The 15,991-nt window shown below is 46.4% G+C and overlaps 1 protein-coding gene across 6 annotated transcripts in view; it reads right to left on the bottom strand.

Moving 5' to 3' along the window:
* ARHGEF33 (Rho guanine nucleotide exchange factor 33) overlaps window positions 1–15,991 on the bottom strand; it is a 145,197-nt gene that overhangs the window by 44,992 nt on the left and 84,214 nt on the right. For all 6 annotated transcript variants that reach the window (XM_038746097.1, XM_038746091.1, XM_038746092.1 and 3 more), the window contains 4 exons: window positions 15,636–15,768; window positions 10,543–10,626; window positions 6,640–6,723; window positions 878–1,026 (listed from right to left, as the gene is read on the bottom strand). In XM_038746097.1, coding sequence (XP_038602025.1) covers window positions 878–1,026; window positions 6,640–6,723; window positions 10,543–10,626; window positions 15,636–15,768 — 450 coding nt within the window. The remainder of the gene's footprint in view (window positions 1–877; window positions 1,027–6,639; window positions 6,724–10,542; window positions 10,627–15,635; window positions 15,769–15,991) is intronic.

Genomic DNA, 15,991 nt, shown 5'->3' with positions numbered 1-15,991 from the left:
AAATTGGCAACATATAGAGACTTCACTTCTCTGGGCCTCAGTTACCTCATCCGTAAATATGGGGATGAAGACTGTGAGCCCCCCGTGGGACAACCTGATCACCTTGTAACCTCCCCAGTGCTTAGAAAAGTGCTTTGCACATAGTAAGTGCTTAATACATGCCATTATTATGATTATTATTATATGTACATATGTGCCACAGGGATGGGAGGGAGGATGAATGAAGAGTGGCGCAGCAGGGAGTGGGAGAAGAGAGGAGGGTAATCATCATCTTCTAGACTGTGAGCCCACTGTTGGGTAGGGACCATCTCTATATGTTGCCAACTTGGACTTCCCAAGCGCTTAGTCAATCAATCAATCAATCAATCATATTTATTGAGCGCTTACTATGTGCAGAGCACTGTACTAAGCGCTTGGGAAGTACAAATTGGCATCACATAGAGACAGTCCCTACCCAACAGTGGGCTCACAGTCTAAAAGGGGGAGACAGAGAACAGAACCAAACATACCAACAAAATAAAATAAGTAGGATAGAAATGTACAAGTAAAATAAATAAATGAATAAATAAATAGAGTAATAAATATGTACAACCATATATACATATATACAGGTGTTGTGGGGAAGGGAAGGAGGTAAGACGGGGGGATGGAGAGGGGGACGAGGGGGAGAGGAAAGAAGGGGCTCAGTCTGGGAAGGCCTCCTGGAGGAGGTGCGCTCTCAGCAGGGCCTTGTCCAGTGCTCTGCACACAGTAAGCGCTCAATAAATACGGTGGAATGAAAGTTGTCATTGTGTTAGCCTTTGTTAAGCCCCTATTTGGTGCAGAGCCCACCTTTCCCTCCCCAGCCCAGCCCAGCCCAGCCCGGCCCGGCACTCACTTCTTGAGTTTTTTCCGCTTCTGTATGAGCAGATCTTCGTTGCACTGAAAGAGGAGGGTGTAGTGGGAGATGAAGACCCGGAGGCGCTGGACACACACCAGCAGCAGGTAATAGTCTGGATGCTCCTGCTCCGTGAACTTCAGGACGTTCTGCAGCCGAAGGGGAAAGAGGAGAGCCGGGTGGGTGGCAGGAAGGCCTCGGGCCAGACGTGAACCCGCCTTGGATTCTCCGGCGTAGCCGGGAGGTGTCTTCCCTTCCCTTCAACGGACACATTGCGACTTACCCATTATTACCCGTACTGTCCTAAGCTGTAATAATAATAATAATGATGGTATTTGTTAAGCACTTACTGTGTCCCAAGCATTCATTCATGTATTGAGCGCTTACTGTGTGCAGAGCACTGCACTAAGCGCTTGGGAAGTCCAAGTTGGCGACATATAGAGACGGTCCCTACCCAACCGCGGGCTCACAGTCTAGAAGCACTGTTCTAAGCGCTGGGATGGATACAAGGCGATTGGGTTGTCCCACGTGGGGCTCACAGTCTTCATCCTATGTTTGTACGTATTTATTACTCTATTTATTTATTTTACTTGTACATATCTATTCTATTTATTTTATTTAGTTATTATGTTTGGTTTTGTTCTCTGTCTCCCCCTTCTAGACTGTGAACTCACTGTTGGGTAGGGACCGTCTCTATATGTTGCCAACTTGGACTTCCCAAGGGCTTAGTCCAGTGCTCTGCACACAGTAAGCGCTCAATCAATACGATTGATTGGTTGATATCTATTCTATTTATTTTATTTTGTTAATATGTTTGGTTTTGTTGTCTGTCTCCCTCTTCTAGACTGTGAGCCCACTGTTGGGTAGGGACCGTCTCTATATGTTGCCAACTTGGACTTCCCAAGTGCTTAGTCCAGTGCTCTGCACACAGTAAGCGCTCGATAAATACGATTGATTGATTGATTGATATCTATTCTATTTACTTTATTTTGTTAATATGTTGGGTTTTGTTCTCTGTCTCCCCCTTCTAGACTGTGAGCCCGCCGTTGAGTAGGGACCGTCTCTATATGTTGCCAACTTGGACTTCCCAAGCGCTTGGACTGTGCTCTACACACAGTAAGCGCTCAATAAATACGATTGATTGATTGATTGATCCCCATTTTACAGATGAGGTAACTGAGGCCCAGAGAAGTTAAGTGACTTGCCTAAGGTCACACAGCAGACAGGTGGGGGAGGCGGGATTAGAACCCATGACCTCTGACTCCCAAGCCCGGGTTCTTTCCACTAAGCCATGCAGCTTCTTGTACTACGTATTTGGGAAAGTCGAAGACGACAGCTCGCTGTGGGCAGGGAATGTGTCTCTGTATTGTGGTAGTGTCCTCTCCCAAGCGCTTAGAACAGTACTCTGCACACAGTAAGTGCTCAATAAATACGATTGAGTGACTGAAGAGAATTAACTGACAAGCTCCCTGCCCACAAGGAGCTTACAGTTTAAAGGAAGCAGCCGGGGAAAGGTTGAGCAAACCAGTCCATCCTGACCTTGGCAAGGGCGGGTGGTAGGAGGTTACGTCTTGGAATAATAATAATAATAATAATAATAATAATAATAATGATATTTATTAGGCGCTCACTATGTGCAAAGCACTGTTCTAAGTGCTGGGGAGGTTACAAGGTGATCAGGTTGTCCCACGGGGGGCTCACAGTCTTAATCCCCATTTTCCAAATGAGGTCACTGAGGCCCAGAGAAGTGAAGCGACTTGCCCAAAGTCACACAGCTGACAAGCGGCAGAGCCGGGATTTGAACCCATGACCTCTGACTCCAAAGCCCGGGCTGTTTCCACTGAGCCACGCTGCTTCTCAACGTGGCCTACACGTATGCCAGCTGTGGGCAGGAGGAAGCCATAGGCAAGCACAGAGCCAGCCGTAGGGCACGCCAATCCCGCTCCTTACACGTCTACACCATGGGCAAGGGGGGGGGGCCCTTTCTGATGTATTGATTCATTTGTTCAGTCTGTTGTATTTACTGAGCGCTTACTATGTGCAGAGCAAGATAGGATACACGTAAAGAGGGGAAGATCTTGTCTGCCTATCCCTGAGAAGCAGCCTGGCTCAGTGGAAAGAGCCTGGGCTTTGGAGTCAGAGGTCATGGGTTCAAATCCTGGCTCTGCCAACTGCCAGCTGGGTGACTTTGGGCAAGTCACTTCACTTCTCTGGGCCTCGGTTCCCTCATCTGTAGAATGGGGATTAAAACTGTGAGCCCCCCATGGGACAACCTGATCACCTTGGAACCTCCCCAGCGCTTAGAACAGTGCTTTACACATTGTAAGCACTTAACAAATACCATCATTATTATTAATAGTTAAGGATTGTGGTATTTGTTACCCCATCTTTCATTCATTCATTCTATCATATTTATTGAGTGCTTACTTTGTGCAGAGCACTGTACTAAGCGCTTGGGAAGTACAAGTTGGCAACATCTTGGACAAGTCACTTCACTTCTCTGGGCCTCAATCACCTCATCTGTAAAATGGGGAATACAACTGGCAGACCCCTGTGGGACATGGACTGTGTCCAACCTGATTACCTTGTATCTACCCCAGTACTTAGTACAGTGTCTGGCACATAGTAAGCACTTAACAAATACCACAATTATTATTCTTATTGTTATTTTTACTATATGCGGAGCACTGTACTAAGTGTTGGAGTATTCATTCATTCATTCAATCGTATTTATTAAGCACCTACTGTGTACAAAGCCCGAGATCACTAGATCTTGATTTATTTTATTTTGTTAATATGTTTGGTTTTGTTCTCTGTCTCCCCCTTTTAGACTGTGAGCCCACTGTTGGGTAGGGACTGTCTCTATGTGTTGCCAACTTGGACTTCCCAAGCGCTTAGTACAGTGCTGTGCACACAGTAAGCGCTCAATAAATACGATTGATGATGATCTTGGAGAAACAATGTGGCTTACTGGAAGGAGCCCGGGCTTGGGAGTCGGAGGTCGTGGGTTCTAATCCCGGCTCCGCTACTTGTCAGCTGACTTTGAGCAAGTCACTTCACTTCTCTGGGCCTCAGTTACCCCATCTGTAAAATGGGGATGAAGCCTGTGAGCCCCACGTGGGACAACCTGATCACCTTGTATCTATCCCAGTGCTTAAAACAATGCTTGGCATATAGTGAGCACTTAACAAATACCATCATCATCATCATTATTATTATTATTAGATGGGGCACAGTTCCTGTCCCACCAGGGGCCCACAGCCTCAGTGGGAGGGAGAACAAGTACTGAATGCCCATTTTACAGCTGGAGAAAGTGAGGTATAGGAAATCAATTAATTGTATTTATTGAGCATTTTCCACATGCAGAGCCCCATACTAAGCGCGTGGGTGAGTACGTTGTACCACAGTTGGTTGACATGTTCCCTGCCCACAGGAGCTTACAGTCTAGAGGGGAAGGTAAGTGACTTGCTCAAGATCACCCAAGAGGCAGGTAGTGAAGCTGGGATTCGAACCCAAGTCCTCTGATTCCCAAACCTGTGTTGTTCCCACTGGGCCACTCTGCTTCTCCCCTCCAGGAAATGTCGATGAGATCATTGATGTGAAAGTGCTGCACATATTTAAGTCGTTCTCGTTCTCATTACCCTCCCTCATTTTGGACCAACACACATCTCTCGACAATGACGCCCCGTTGAGAGCTTTATCATATCTATTCTATTTATTACATATCTATTCTATTTATTTTATTTTGTTAGTATGTTTGGTTTTGCTCTCTGTCACCCCCTTTTAGACTGTGAGCCCACTGTTGGGTAGGGACTGTCTCTATATGTTGCCAACTTGTACTTCCCAAGCGCTTAGTACAGTGCTCTGCACACAGTAAGCGCTCAATAAATACGATTGATGATGATGATCATCTGGCGGAGGATCCTCCAGACTGTAAGTTCGTTGTGGGCAGGGAATGTGTACACCTACTCTTTGTATGGTCCTCCCCTAAGCGCTTAGCACAGTGTTCTTCACCCAGTAATATTAATAATAATAATAATAATAATAATAATAATAATAATAATAATGATGGTATTTGTTAAGCTTTGGAGTCAGAGGTCATGGGTTCAAACCCCGGCTCCGCCAGTTGCCAGCTATGTGACTTTGGGCAAGTCACTTCACTTCTCTGGGCTTCAGTGAGCTCATCTGTAAAATGGGGATTAAGATTGTGAGCCCCCCTAGGGACAACCTGATCACCTTGTAACCTCCCCAGTGCTTAGAACAGTGCTTTGCACATAGTAAGCACTTAACAAATGCCATTATCATTATTATTATTAAGCGCTTACTATGTGCAAAGCACTGTTCTAAGCTCGGGGGTTGGGGCATACAGGGTGATCAGGTTGTCCCACATGGGGCTCACAGTCTTAGTCCCCATTTTACAGATGAGGTAACAGAGGCACAGAGAAGTTAAATGGCTTGCCTAGGTCACACAGCTGACAAGTGGCAGAGCTGGGATTCGAACCCATGGCCTCTGACTCCCAAGCCCGGGCTCTTTCCACTGAGCCACGCTGCCTCTCTCGAGTAAGCGCTCAATCGATACCATCGAGGACGACGATGATCAGATGCCGCGGGATTCCCAGGCCCTGCTGTCAATCAATCCATCGTACTTATCGAGCACTTATTATCAATCAATCAATCGTATTTATTGAGCGCTTAGTGTGTGCAGAGCACTGTACTAAGCGCTTGGGAAGTACAAGTTGGCAACATATAGAGACAGTCCCTACCCAACAGTGGGCTCACAGTCTGTGCAAAGCACTCTACTAAACGCTTGGGCAAATATGATACGACACAGCAGACGTGTTCCCTGCCCATAATGAGCTGTCAGAAGGAGCCTCGAAAATTCTCAGGATGCGGGAGATGCCTGTTTCCTTTATGGTCACCCTTCAGGTTGATCAATCAATCCATCAGTCATATTTATTGAGCGCTGACTAGGTGCAGAGCACTGTACCGTTCACTTGGGAGAGGACAGTGTAACATTCATTCAGTCCTATTTATTGAGCGCTTACTGTGTGCAGAGCACTGGACTAAGCACTTAGAAAGTACAGTGCAGCATTAAAAAGAGACAATCCCCGCCCACATCATCCTTACACTCTAGAAGGGAGGAGACAGGCATCAAAACAAGTATACAGGTATCAGAGGCATCAGTGTAAATAAATAGAATTAGAGATATCTACACATCATTAATAATAATAATAATAATAATGGCATTTGTTAAGTGCTTACTATGTGCAAAGCACTGTTCTAAGCGCTGGGGGGGGAGACAGGGTGATCAGGTTGTCCCACGTGGGGCTCGCAGTCTTAATCCCCATTTTACAGATGAGGGAACTGAGGCTCAGAGAAGTTGAGTGACTTGCCCAAGGTCACACAGCTGACAAGTGGCGGGAGCCGGGATTCGAACCCGTGACCTCTGGCTCCCAAGCCCGGGCTCTTCCCACTGAGCCACACTGCTTCTCCCAGGTAGAAATAGAATTATAAATTATTAAAATTATTATTAAAAATTAATTATTATTATTAAAATTATTATTATTATTAAAAGAAATAGAATTATAAATATGTACGTATATACACACAAGTGCTTTAGGGTGGGGAGGTGAGGTAAGAGGGGGCGAGGTGATGGAGGACTTTGATGCCGAGAGTTTTTGCTTGATAACAGAGTTGGTGGACACGTTCCCTGCCCACACCATGCTTACGGTCCTTTCGAGGTCTCGTCCCATCACACCTACCTGCAGGTGAATAAGATATTCTGGGATGCGCTGGACTATATGAAAGAACAGGGTGTAGAGATCAGATTTAACCTCTTCTTCGGCCTGAATGGAAAGAAAGGAGGAGTCACTTCACAGTCACCCACGGAGTTTGTCCGGTGCTGCCTGTCAAGGTTGTGGTAAAGTACGACCATCATTTTAGCTGATTTTTTTCTTAAATGGCACTTGTTAAGTGCTTAATATGTGCCAGGCACTGTACCGAGCACTGGGGTAGATATACCCCAGACTGTGAGCCCACTGTTGGGTAGGGACCGTCTCTATATGTTGCCAACTTGTATTTCCCAAGCACTTAGTACAGTGCTCTGCACACAGTAAGCGCTCAATAAATACGATTGATTGATTGATATACGATAATCAAATTGGACACAGGCTCTATCCCTCATGGGGCTCACAGTCGAAGTCAGAGGGAAAAGGATTTAATCCCCATTTTACAGATGAGGTAACTGAGGCACGGAGGAGGGAAGTGATTCGCCCAAGATCACAGGTGGCAGAGCCAGGGTTAGAACCCAGGTCCGTGCTCTTTTCGCTAGGCCTGTCGACTTGTCCTGTTTTGTTGTCTGTCTCCCCCTTCTAGACGGTGAGCCCGTTGTTGGGTAGGGACCGCCTCTATAGGTTTCCGATTTGTACTTCCCAAGCGCTTAGTCCAGTGCTCTGCACACAGTAAGCGCTCAATAAATACGATTGAATGAATGAATGAATGAACTAGGCCATGCAATTTGATAGGGAAGATTTCCTGGAAACAGAGATAGGAAGCCACCCATCTCTCCTCCCTCCGCTGGTAGGGACCGTCTCTATATGTTGCCAACTTGTCCTTCCCAAACACTTAGTACAGTGCTCTGCACACAGTAAGTGCTTAATAAATACGATTGAATGAATGAATCGATCATCCCCCACCTCCCCCCCGCCATCCCCCGGCCTTACCTCCTTCCCCTCCCCACAGCACCTGTATATATGGATATATGTTTGTACGTATTTATTACTCTATTTTATTTGTACATATTTATTCTATTTATTTTATTTTGTTAATGTGTTTTGTTTTGTTCTCTGTCTCCCCCTTCTAGACTGTGAGCCCACTGTTGGGTAGGGACCGTCTCTCCATGTTGCCAACTTGTGCTTCCCAAGCGCTTAGTACAGTGCTCTGCACACAGTAAGTGCTCAATAAATACGATTGAATGAATGAATCTATCATCTCCCTCCTCCCCCTCCCCATCCCCCCCGCCTTACCTCCTTCCCCTCCCCACAGCACCTGTATATATGGATATATGTTTGTACGTATTTATTACTCTATTTATTTTATTCGTACATATTTATTCTATTTATTTTATTTTGTTAATGTGTTTTGTTTTGTTCTCTGTCTCCCCCTTCTAGACTGTGAGTCCGCTGTTGGGTAGGGACCATCTCTCTATGTTGCCAACTTGTACTTCCCGAGGGCTTAGTACAGTGCTCTGCACACAGTAAGCGCTCAATAAATGCGATTGAATGAACGAATCTATCATCCAGGCCAGCGTCTGAGAGCCCAGTTCTTCACGTGGTAGGAAGAACTGTGTCAGCACTGGAGCCATTTTCAATTTTGGACACGGGGGATATCATCATCAATCGTATTTATTGAGCGCTTACTATGTGCAGAGCACTGTACTAAGCGCTTGGGAAGTACAAATTGGCAACATATAGAGACAGTCCCTACCCAACAGTGGGCTCACAGTCTAAAAGGGGGGAGACAGAGAACAAAACCAAACATACTAACAAAATAAAATAAATAGAATAGATATGTACAAGTAAAATAAATAAATAAATAGAGTAGTAAATATGTACAAACATATATACATATATACAGGTGCCGTGGGGAAGGGAAGGAGGTAAGATGGGGGGGATGGAGAGGGGGACAAGGGGGAGAGGAAGGAAGGGGACTGTATATGTTACTGTACTCTTGAGTAAGTGAGCTAATGTCTAATTGTCTCCGACCCGTAGCGACTCCGTGGACACATCTGTACCGGAAGGCCCTACTCTCCATCTGCTATCGTTCTGGTAGTGGATCCAAAATATGGAAGTGGTTTATTATTGCTTTTTTCCGCGCAATAAACTTGAGTCTCTGCCCTTGACACTCTCCCATAACGCGGCTGCCCAGCACAGGGGAGTTTTGACTTGTAGCGGATCGTCTTCCACTCGCTAGCCACTGCCCATGCTAGGAATGGAATGGGTAGGCCTCTATTTGACTCCCTGTGCCACAGCTGAGACTTGTACTTCCCAAGCGCTTAGTACAGCGCTCTGCACGCAGTAAGCGCTCAATAAATCCGATTGAATGAATGAATGAATGAATGGTAGGGTACTGGAAATTCTCCAGGTTTCCTCATCCTGAGAGGGGACTCTACTCCTCTTAACTTGCTCTTATTCTAAATCTGTCTCGCACTTTGCCTTCTGTCGGTTTTGGATTTTTATTGTTTCTTCTCAACTTGCGTTTGCCACTCCCCCTTTTAACATCTTTTTATGGTATTTGTTAAGCTCTCGCTTCGTGTCAGACAGTGTTCTAAGTGCTGGGGTAGTTAAAAGTTAAATAAGGTTGGACACAGTCCTCGTCCCATATGGGGCTTGCCGTATAGGTAGAAGGGCCAACAGGTATTTAATCCCCATTTTACAATTGAGGAAACTGAGGCACAGAGAAGTTCAGTGATTGCCCAAGGCCTCACAGCAAACAATTAGCAGAGCTAGGATTAGAGCCCAGGTCCCCTGATTTCTAGACCACACTGCTTCGCCTACGTTCTCACCATTCAGATTGTGGTATTTCTTGGGGATCACTTGGGTATTTTTCCCCAGCACATAATGCGTAATAGTCTCTTAAACTTCATTCATTCATTTAATCATATTTATTGAGCGCTTACTGTGTGCAGAGCACTGTACTAAGCGTTTGGGAGCATACAATATAGCAAGCAGATACATTCCCTGCCCACAGTGAGCTTACAGTCTGGAGGGGTGACAGACATCAATAGACTGCGAGCCCATTGTTGGGTAGGGATTGCCTCTATTTGTTGCTGAATTGTACTTTCTAAGTGCTTAGTACAGTGCTCTGCACACAGTAAGCGCTCAATAAATATGATTGGATGAATGAATGAACAGAAATAAATTACAGATAAAGTACTATTCATTCATTTAATCATATTTAGTGAGCGCTTACTGTGTGCAGAGCACTGTATTAGGTGCAGAGCACTTTCTAAGTGCTTAGTACAGTGCTCTGCACACGGTAAGCAATAAATATGATTGAATGAATGAATGAATAGAAATAAATTACAGATAAAGTACTATTCAATCATTTAATCATATTTAGTGAGCGCTTACTGTGTGCAGAGCACTGTATTAAGCGTTTGGGAGCATACAATATAACAAGCAGATACATTCCCTGCCCACAGTGAGCTTACAGTCTAGAGGGGGAGACAGACATCAGTAGACTGCGAGCCCGTTGTTGGGTAGGAATTGCCTCTATTTGTTGCTGAATTGTACTTTCCAAGTACAGTGCTCCGCACACAGAAAGCGCTCAATAAATACGATTGAATGAATGAATGAATAGAAATAAATTACAGATAAAGTACTATTACTCCTGCTAGGGCCTTTTCATCATCAATTGTATTTATTGAGCGCTTACTATGTGCAGAGCACTGTACTAAGCGCTTGGGAAGTACAAATTGGCAACATATAGAGACAGTCCCTACCCAACAGTGGGCTCACAGTCTAAAAAGGGCCTTTTGTTACATTAATGGGAGTTCTAAATTAATGAGTAGTTCACAATTCAGTGGTTCAAGCCTATTCCCCCCCCCCCCCCCCCCCCCCCCCATTGCTATTAACAGGGCTCTCTCTAATCCACAGCAAGCTCACCTCCTTCAGGATCACCACATGGACAAGGGAGATGCATTCAGGAAGATCCTTCAGGTAAGCCACATAGTAATCCAAGAAATTATTCTGCAACACAAATCAGTCAATCAATGGTTGATGACGATAATAATAATAATAATAACTGAGCATTTATTATGTGCAGAGCACCATACCGAACGCTTGAGAGAGGACAAATCCAACAGAATTAGCAGACACGTTCCCTGCCCTTAACAAGCTTACAGTCTAGAGGGGGAAGCAGACGTTAATAGCAATAAGTCATTTGTAATATATAATTTAAGGATATGTACATAAGTGCCGTGGGGTTGGGAGCGCCTAAAGGTCCCAGAACCAAGCGCGTAGACGACGCAGAAGGGAGTGAGCCGGGGAAAAGACAGCTTAATCGGGGAAGGCCTCTTGGAGGAGATGTGACTTTAAAAATGCTTTGAAGGTGGAGAGAGGGGTGATCTGGTGTATATGGAGGAGGAGAGAGTTCCAGGCTAGGAGGAGGACGAGGGAAAGGGGTTGGAGGTAAAATAAATGAGATCAGGGTATAGTAAGTAAGCTAGGAGGAGCGCATAAAGCGCATGCTAAGAATTTTAGCCAAGTGAACCCCAAGCCCTTTTCCGATTTTTCTATACTAATGGTCTTTGGCCACTGGGTTCCCCAGGAAGGAAGGAAGATGCAGTTGGTATTATCTTAGTTTTCTAATGACTTTAGGGTCCCTAGTACGGGGAAGAGGGGACTTCTCTGCCTCTTGTGCCAGTAACTGATCTTTCCGGAGGCAGCGCGGGCACTACGGGCTTGCCACCTCACACCTGCCCTGAGGTACTATCGTTAGAGAGGAAAAAGAGGGTCCCCAGGCATGGCGTTCCAACTATGCCACAAGGAATTAAGCAGACTCCAAATGGAAAGGCCCTTAAGCGCGCTTACGTATTTACAAAAGAGCAGCGGGGCCCATCTGGAGAGAACAATTAAGAAAGGGGAGAAACTGCCAAAGGACGGCCAGTGTTTGGCTACCGATGGACAACTGGTGTCTGTCTTGGAAACGATGCAAATTTTAGAAACACTCGTTTCTGGGAGTGCAGGGCTTGGGAAGTGGACAAAGTTGGTTCCCATGGAAACCTGTACCCTCAGCCAGTTCAAGGGGCGCTTGGATAGATTTACAGCGTGCAGCCTAGGGTGAGTTTCCCGAGAGAAAAACGTCGATGTGGGATGGAGACTTAGAGCTGTTGGATGTGAGGGTGGGTGCCCAGGAAAGACTTGGTTTTTTTTTAATGGTATTTGTTAAGCGCTTACCATGTGCCGGCACTGTACTAAGCGCTGGGGTGGATACAACGTAATCAGCTTAGACACAGTCCCTGTCCCACATGGGGCTCACAGTCTAGAAAGACTGTGAGCCCACTGTTTGGTAGGGACCGTCTCTATATGTTGCCAACTTGGACTTCCCAAGTGCTTAGTACAGTGCTCTGCACACAGTAAGCGCTCAATAAATACGATTGATTGATTGATTAATCCCCACTTTACAGATGAGGGAACTGAGGCACAGAGAATTGAAGTGACTTGTCCGAGGTCACACAGCAGACAAGTGGCGGAGCTGGGATTCGAACCCAGGTCCTTCTGAATCCCGGGCCTGTGCGCTCTATCCACTAGGCCACACTGCTTCCCTAACCCCAGTTTGCCTCTGCTTGACTCTCCCTCCCGTAGCCGAGACCGGTAGAGCACTGGAAACTCTCCGAGTGCGGTCCTGAGAGGGGAATCACGCATCTTCTGAGAAGCAGCGTGGCTCGGTGGAAAGAGCCCGGGCTTTGGAGTCAGAGGTCATGGGTTCAAATCCCGGCTCCCTCAACGTTCAGCTGTGTGACTCTGGGCAAGTCACTTCACTTCTCTGGGCCTCAGTTCCCTCATCTGGAAAATGGGGATTAAAACTGTGAGCCCCCCATGGGACAACCTGATCACCTTGTAACCTCCCCAGTGCTTAGAACAGTGCTTTGCACATAGTAAGCGCTTAACAAATACCATTATTATTATTATTATCTTCTGGAAGAATTCTCCAACCTTCTTAGGCTCCCAAACTGCTGTCAGAAAGCTATGGGGAAGGAACTGGCTCTCATACTAAAGTCCTGGAGGTTCTCACTTGGGAAAAAGAGGTTTTTTCCTCTGCTGCACTGTTCGAGTTAGGCTCCAAACCGTGTCTTGGAGAGCAATAATATGCTGTGAGCCCACTGTTGGGTAGGGACCGTCTCTATATGTTGCCAACTTGTACTTCCCAAGCGCTTAGTACAGTGCTCTGCACACAGTAAGCGCTCAATAAATACCATTGATTGATTGATTGATTGGAAGGAGGGTTGACATAAGTACCTGTTCAGGTCCTAGAGTTTAATGTTCTGCAAGAATGGTCCGGGAGCCTATTTCTTTATCTAAATATTCCTGAAATGAGGGTCCCACGTGGGACCAGAACCGAGTCCAATCTGACTGGCTTATATCTACCCCAGCGCTCAGTACAGTGCCTGGCATGTAGTAAGCGCTTTAACAAATATCATTTTAAAAATGGGCATTTTTCCCGTTCAGCTGATCGTGGGAATTGCAAACCCTGCCAAAGAGCACGGGCTTGGCCTTCTTAATAATAATAATAATGCTGGTATTTGTTAAGCGCTCACTATGTGCCAAGCACTGTTCTAAGCGCTGGGAGGATACAAGGTAATCAAGGTTGTCCCACGTGGGGCTCACAGCCTTAATCCCCATTTTACAGATGAGGGAACTGAGGCACAGAGAAGCTGACTTGCCCGAAGCCACACAGCTGAGAAGTGGCAGAGCCGGAATTAGAACCCATGACCTTTGACTCCCAAGCCCGGGCTCTTTCCACTGAGCCACGCTGCTGCTTCTTGGGACAGATTACAGGGAATGGAAATCTTTGGTCCGATATTGGGAATGTCCTGGGGGCACACCGGCCTATGGGTGACTTAAGCGCTCAGTACAGTGCTTTGCAAACAGTAAGTGCTCAATAAATACGATTGAATACATCACTCTGGGCTTCTCTTTCCTCACACATAAAATGAAGATGACTATTTCTAACCCCGGACCCACCGGCCTACGCTGGGAACCAAGAGGAGTGAAGGTTGCAGCAGGAGACCTGGGTGAAGGGAACTGAGGGTCCAAACAATCAATGTTATTTATTGAGCACTTACTGTGTGAAGAGCACTGTACTAAGCAATTGGGAGAGTACAGTACCACAGAGCTGGCATCCCCTGTCAACCATTCATTCAATCGCATTTATTGAGTGCTTACTGTGTGCAAAGCACTGTACTAAGCGCTTTATAACAATAAACAGACGCGTTCCCCTCTAGACTTTAAGCTCACTGTGGGCAGGGGAGACAGACATTAATATAAATAAATACATTACATTGATTACAGGTACAATCGGTCCATCAATGGTATTTATTGAGCACTTTGTGGTGTTGGAGACGGCTTCTGTGAACACCATGGACTGTCCGAAATGTCTGCTGTGTGACCTTGGGCAAGTCACTTAACTTCTCTGAGCCTCAGTTCCCTCATCTGTAAAATGGGGATTAAGACTGTGAGCCCCACGTGGGACAACCTGATCACTTTGTATCCCCCCCAGCGCTTAGAACAGTGCTTGGCACATAGTAAGCGCTTAACAAATGCCAACATTATTATTATTATTTTGGAGCAAATTAAGCCAAAGTGGTCTTTGGGAGGCCAAATGACTTGACTTAGATGAGCGGATTTTGGACACATAATCAGGAGGACGAATTCCCTGGAGAAGACACTAATGCTAGGAGAAATCCAGGGAAAACGTGGAAGAAGCAGACCCGCAGCTAGATGGATAGGGACCATAACGACGAGAACGGAAGAGCCGTTTAGCCAGGTTACGGATTTCGGCAGAAGACAGGAAGTTCTGGAGTTCAGGAAGTTCTCCCCCTTTTAGACTGTGAGCCCACTGTTGGGTAGGGCCCGTCTCTATATGTTGCCAACTTGTACTTCCCAAGCGCTTAGTACAGTGCTCTGCATACAGTAAGCGCTCAATAAATATGATTGATTGATTGATTGATTGATTGATTGGAGAAAATCTATCCATAGGGTCGCTATGAATCGGAAATGACTTGACGGTGCTTGATGATAATAATAATGAACTGTGGGCACTGTGCTAAGTACTTAGAAGTACTTGAGAAGCAGCATGGCTCAGCGGAAAGAGCCCGGGCTTGGGAGTCAGAGGTCATGGATTCGAATCCCGGCTCTGCTGCTTGTCGGCTGTGTGACTCTGGGCAAGTCACTTAACTTCTCTGTGCCTCAGTTGCCTCATCTGTAAAATGGGGTTTAAGATTGTGAGTCCCACATGGGACAACCTGGTCACCTTGTATCCTCCCCAGCGCTTAGTGCTTTGCACATAGTAAGCGCTTAACAAATACCAAAACTATTATTATTATTATTATTACTTGGGAGAGCACACTACAACTAGAACATTCCTGAAGCAGCTTGGCTTAGTGGATGGAGCCCGGCCTTGGGAGTCGGAGGTCGTGGGTTCTAATCCCGGCTCCTCCACTCGTCAGCTGTGTGCCTTTGGGCAAGTCACTTCACTTCTCTGGGCCTCAGTTCCCTCAGCTGTAAAATGGGGATTAAGATTGTGAGCCCCACGTGGGACAACCTGATCACCTCGTATCCTCCCCAGCGCTAAGAACAGTGCTTTCTTCTAGACTGTGAGCCCACTGTTGGGTAGGGACCGTTTCTATACGTTGCCAGCTTGTACTTCCCAAGTGCTTAGTACAGTGCTCTGCACACACTAAGCACTCAATAAATACGATTGATGGATTGCTTTGCACATAGCAAGCACTTAACAGATTCCAAAATTATTATTATCTGTGCCTCAGTGACCTCCTTCTGTAAAATGGGGATTAAGCCCCACGTGGGACAACCTGATTACTTTGTATCTACTCCAGCGCTTGGAACATAGTAAGCGCTTAACAAACGCCATCGTTATTATTACGACAGAATTGGCGGGCATGTCCGGAAGGGATCTGGGGCCGAGGCGGTGGTGGCGAGCGGTCCGAGAGCTGGGAATCGTTGGGCTCCAAACTCACTTCGTCGTTGGTCAGCTTAAGGAACAGATCCCCCAGGACTCCTTGCCGCGGCCACCTCAGGACCCTCTCCTGCAGGGCGTGCAATAAATCCAGGTGCTGCTGGACAAGGTAGCGCAAAGATCCAGGGAAGAAACTGGAAGCAGAAGGGACAGACACACTGTCACACTGTGCACACTGACAGAGATCTGGAGAAAGCCCCCCGGGTCCGCCAGAACCCAGTCCCCTCGCTGCGCACCCATTGTCCTTCCCAAGCGCTTAGTACAGTGCCCTGCGCACGGTAAGCGCTCAATAAAGTAAGCGCTCGAGAAGCAGCGTGGCTCAGTGGAAAGAGCCTGGGCTTTGGAGTCAGAGGTCAT

The sequence above is a fragment of the Tachyglossus aculeatus genome, chromosome 1 (assembly GCF_015852505.1).
Source record: "Tachyglossus aculeatus isolate mTacAcu1 chromosome 1, mTacAcu1.pri, whole genome shotgun sequence".
NCBI lineage: Eukaryota > Metazoa > Chordata > Mammalia > Monotremata > Tachyglossidae > Tachyglossus > Tachyglossus aculeatus.
The sequence above is the reverse complement of the archived record's forward strand: the minus strand, read 5'-3'. Positions and strand labels throughout refer to the sequence as shown.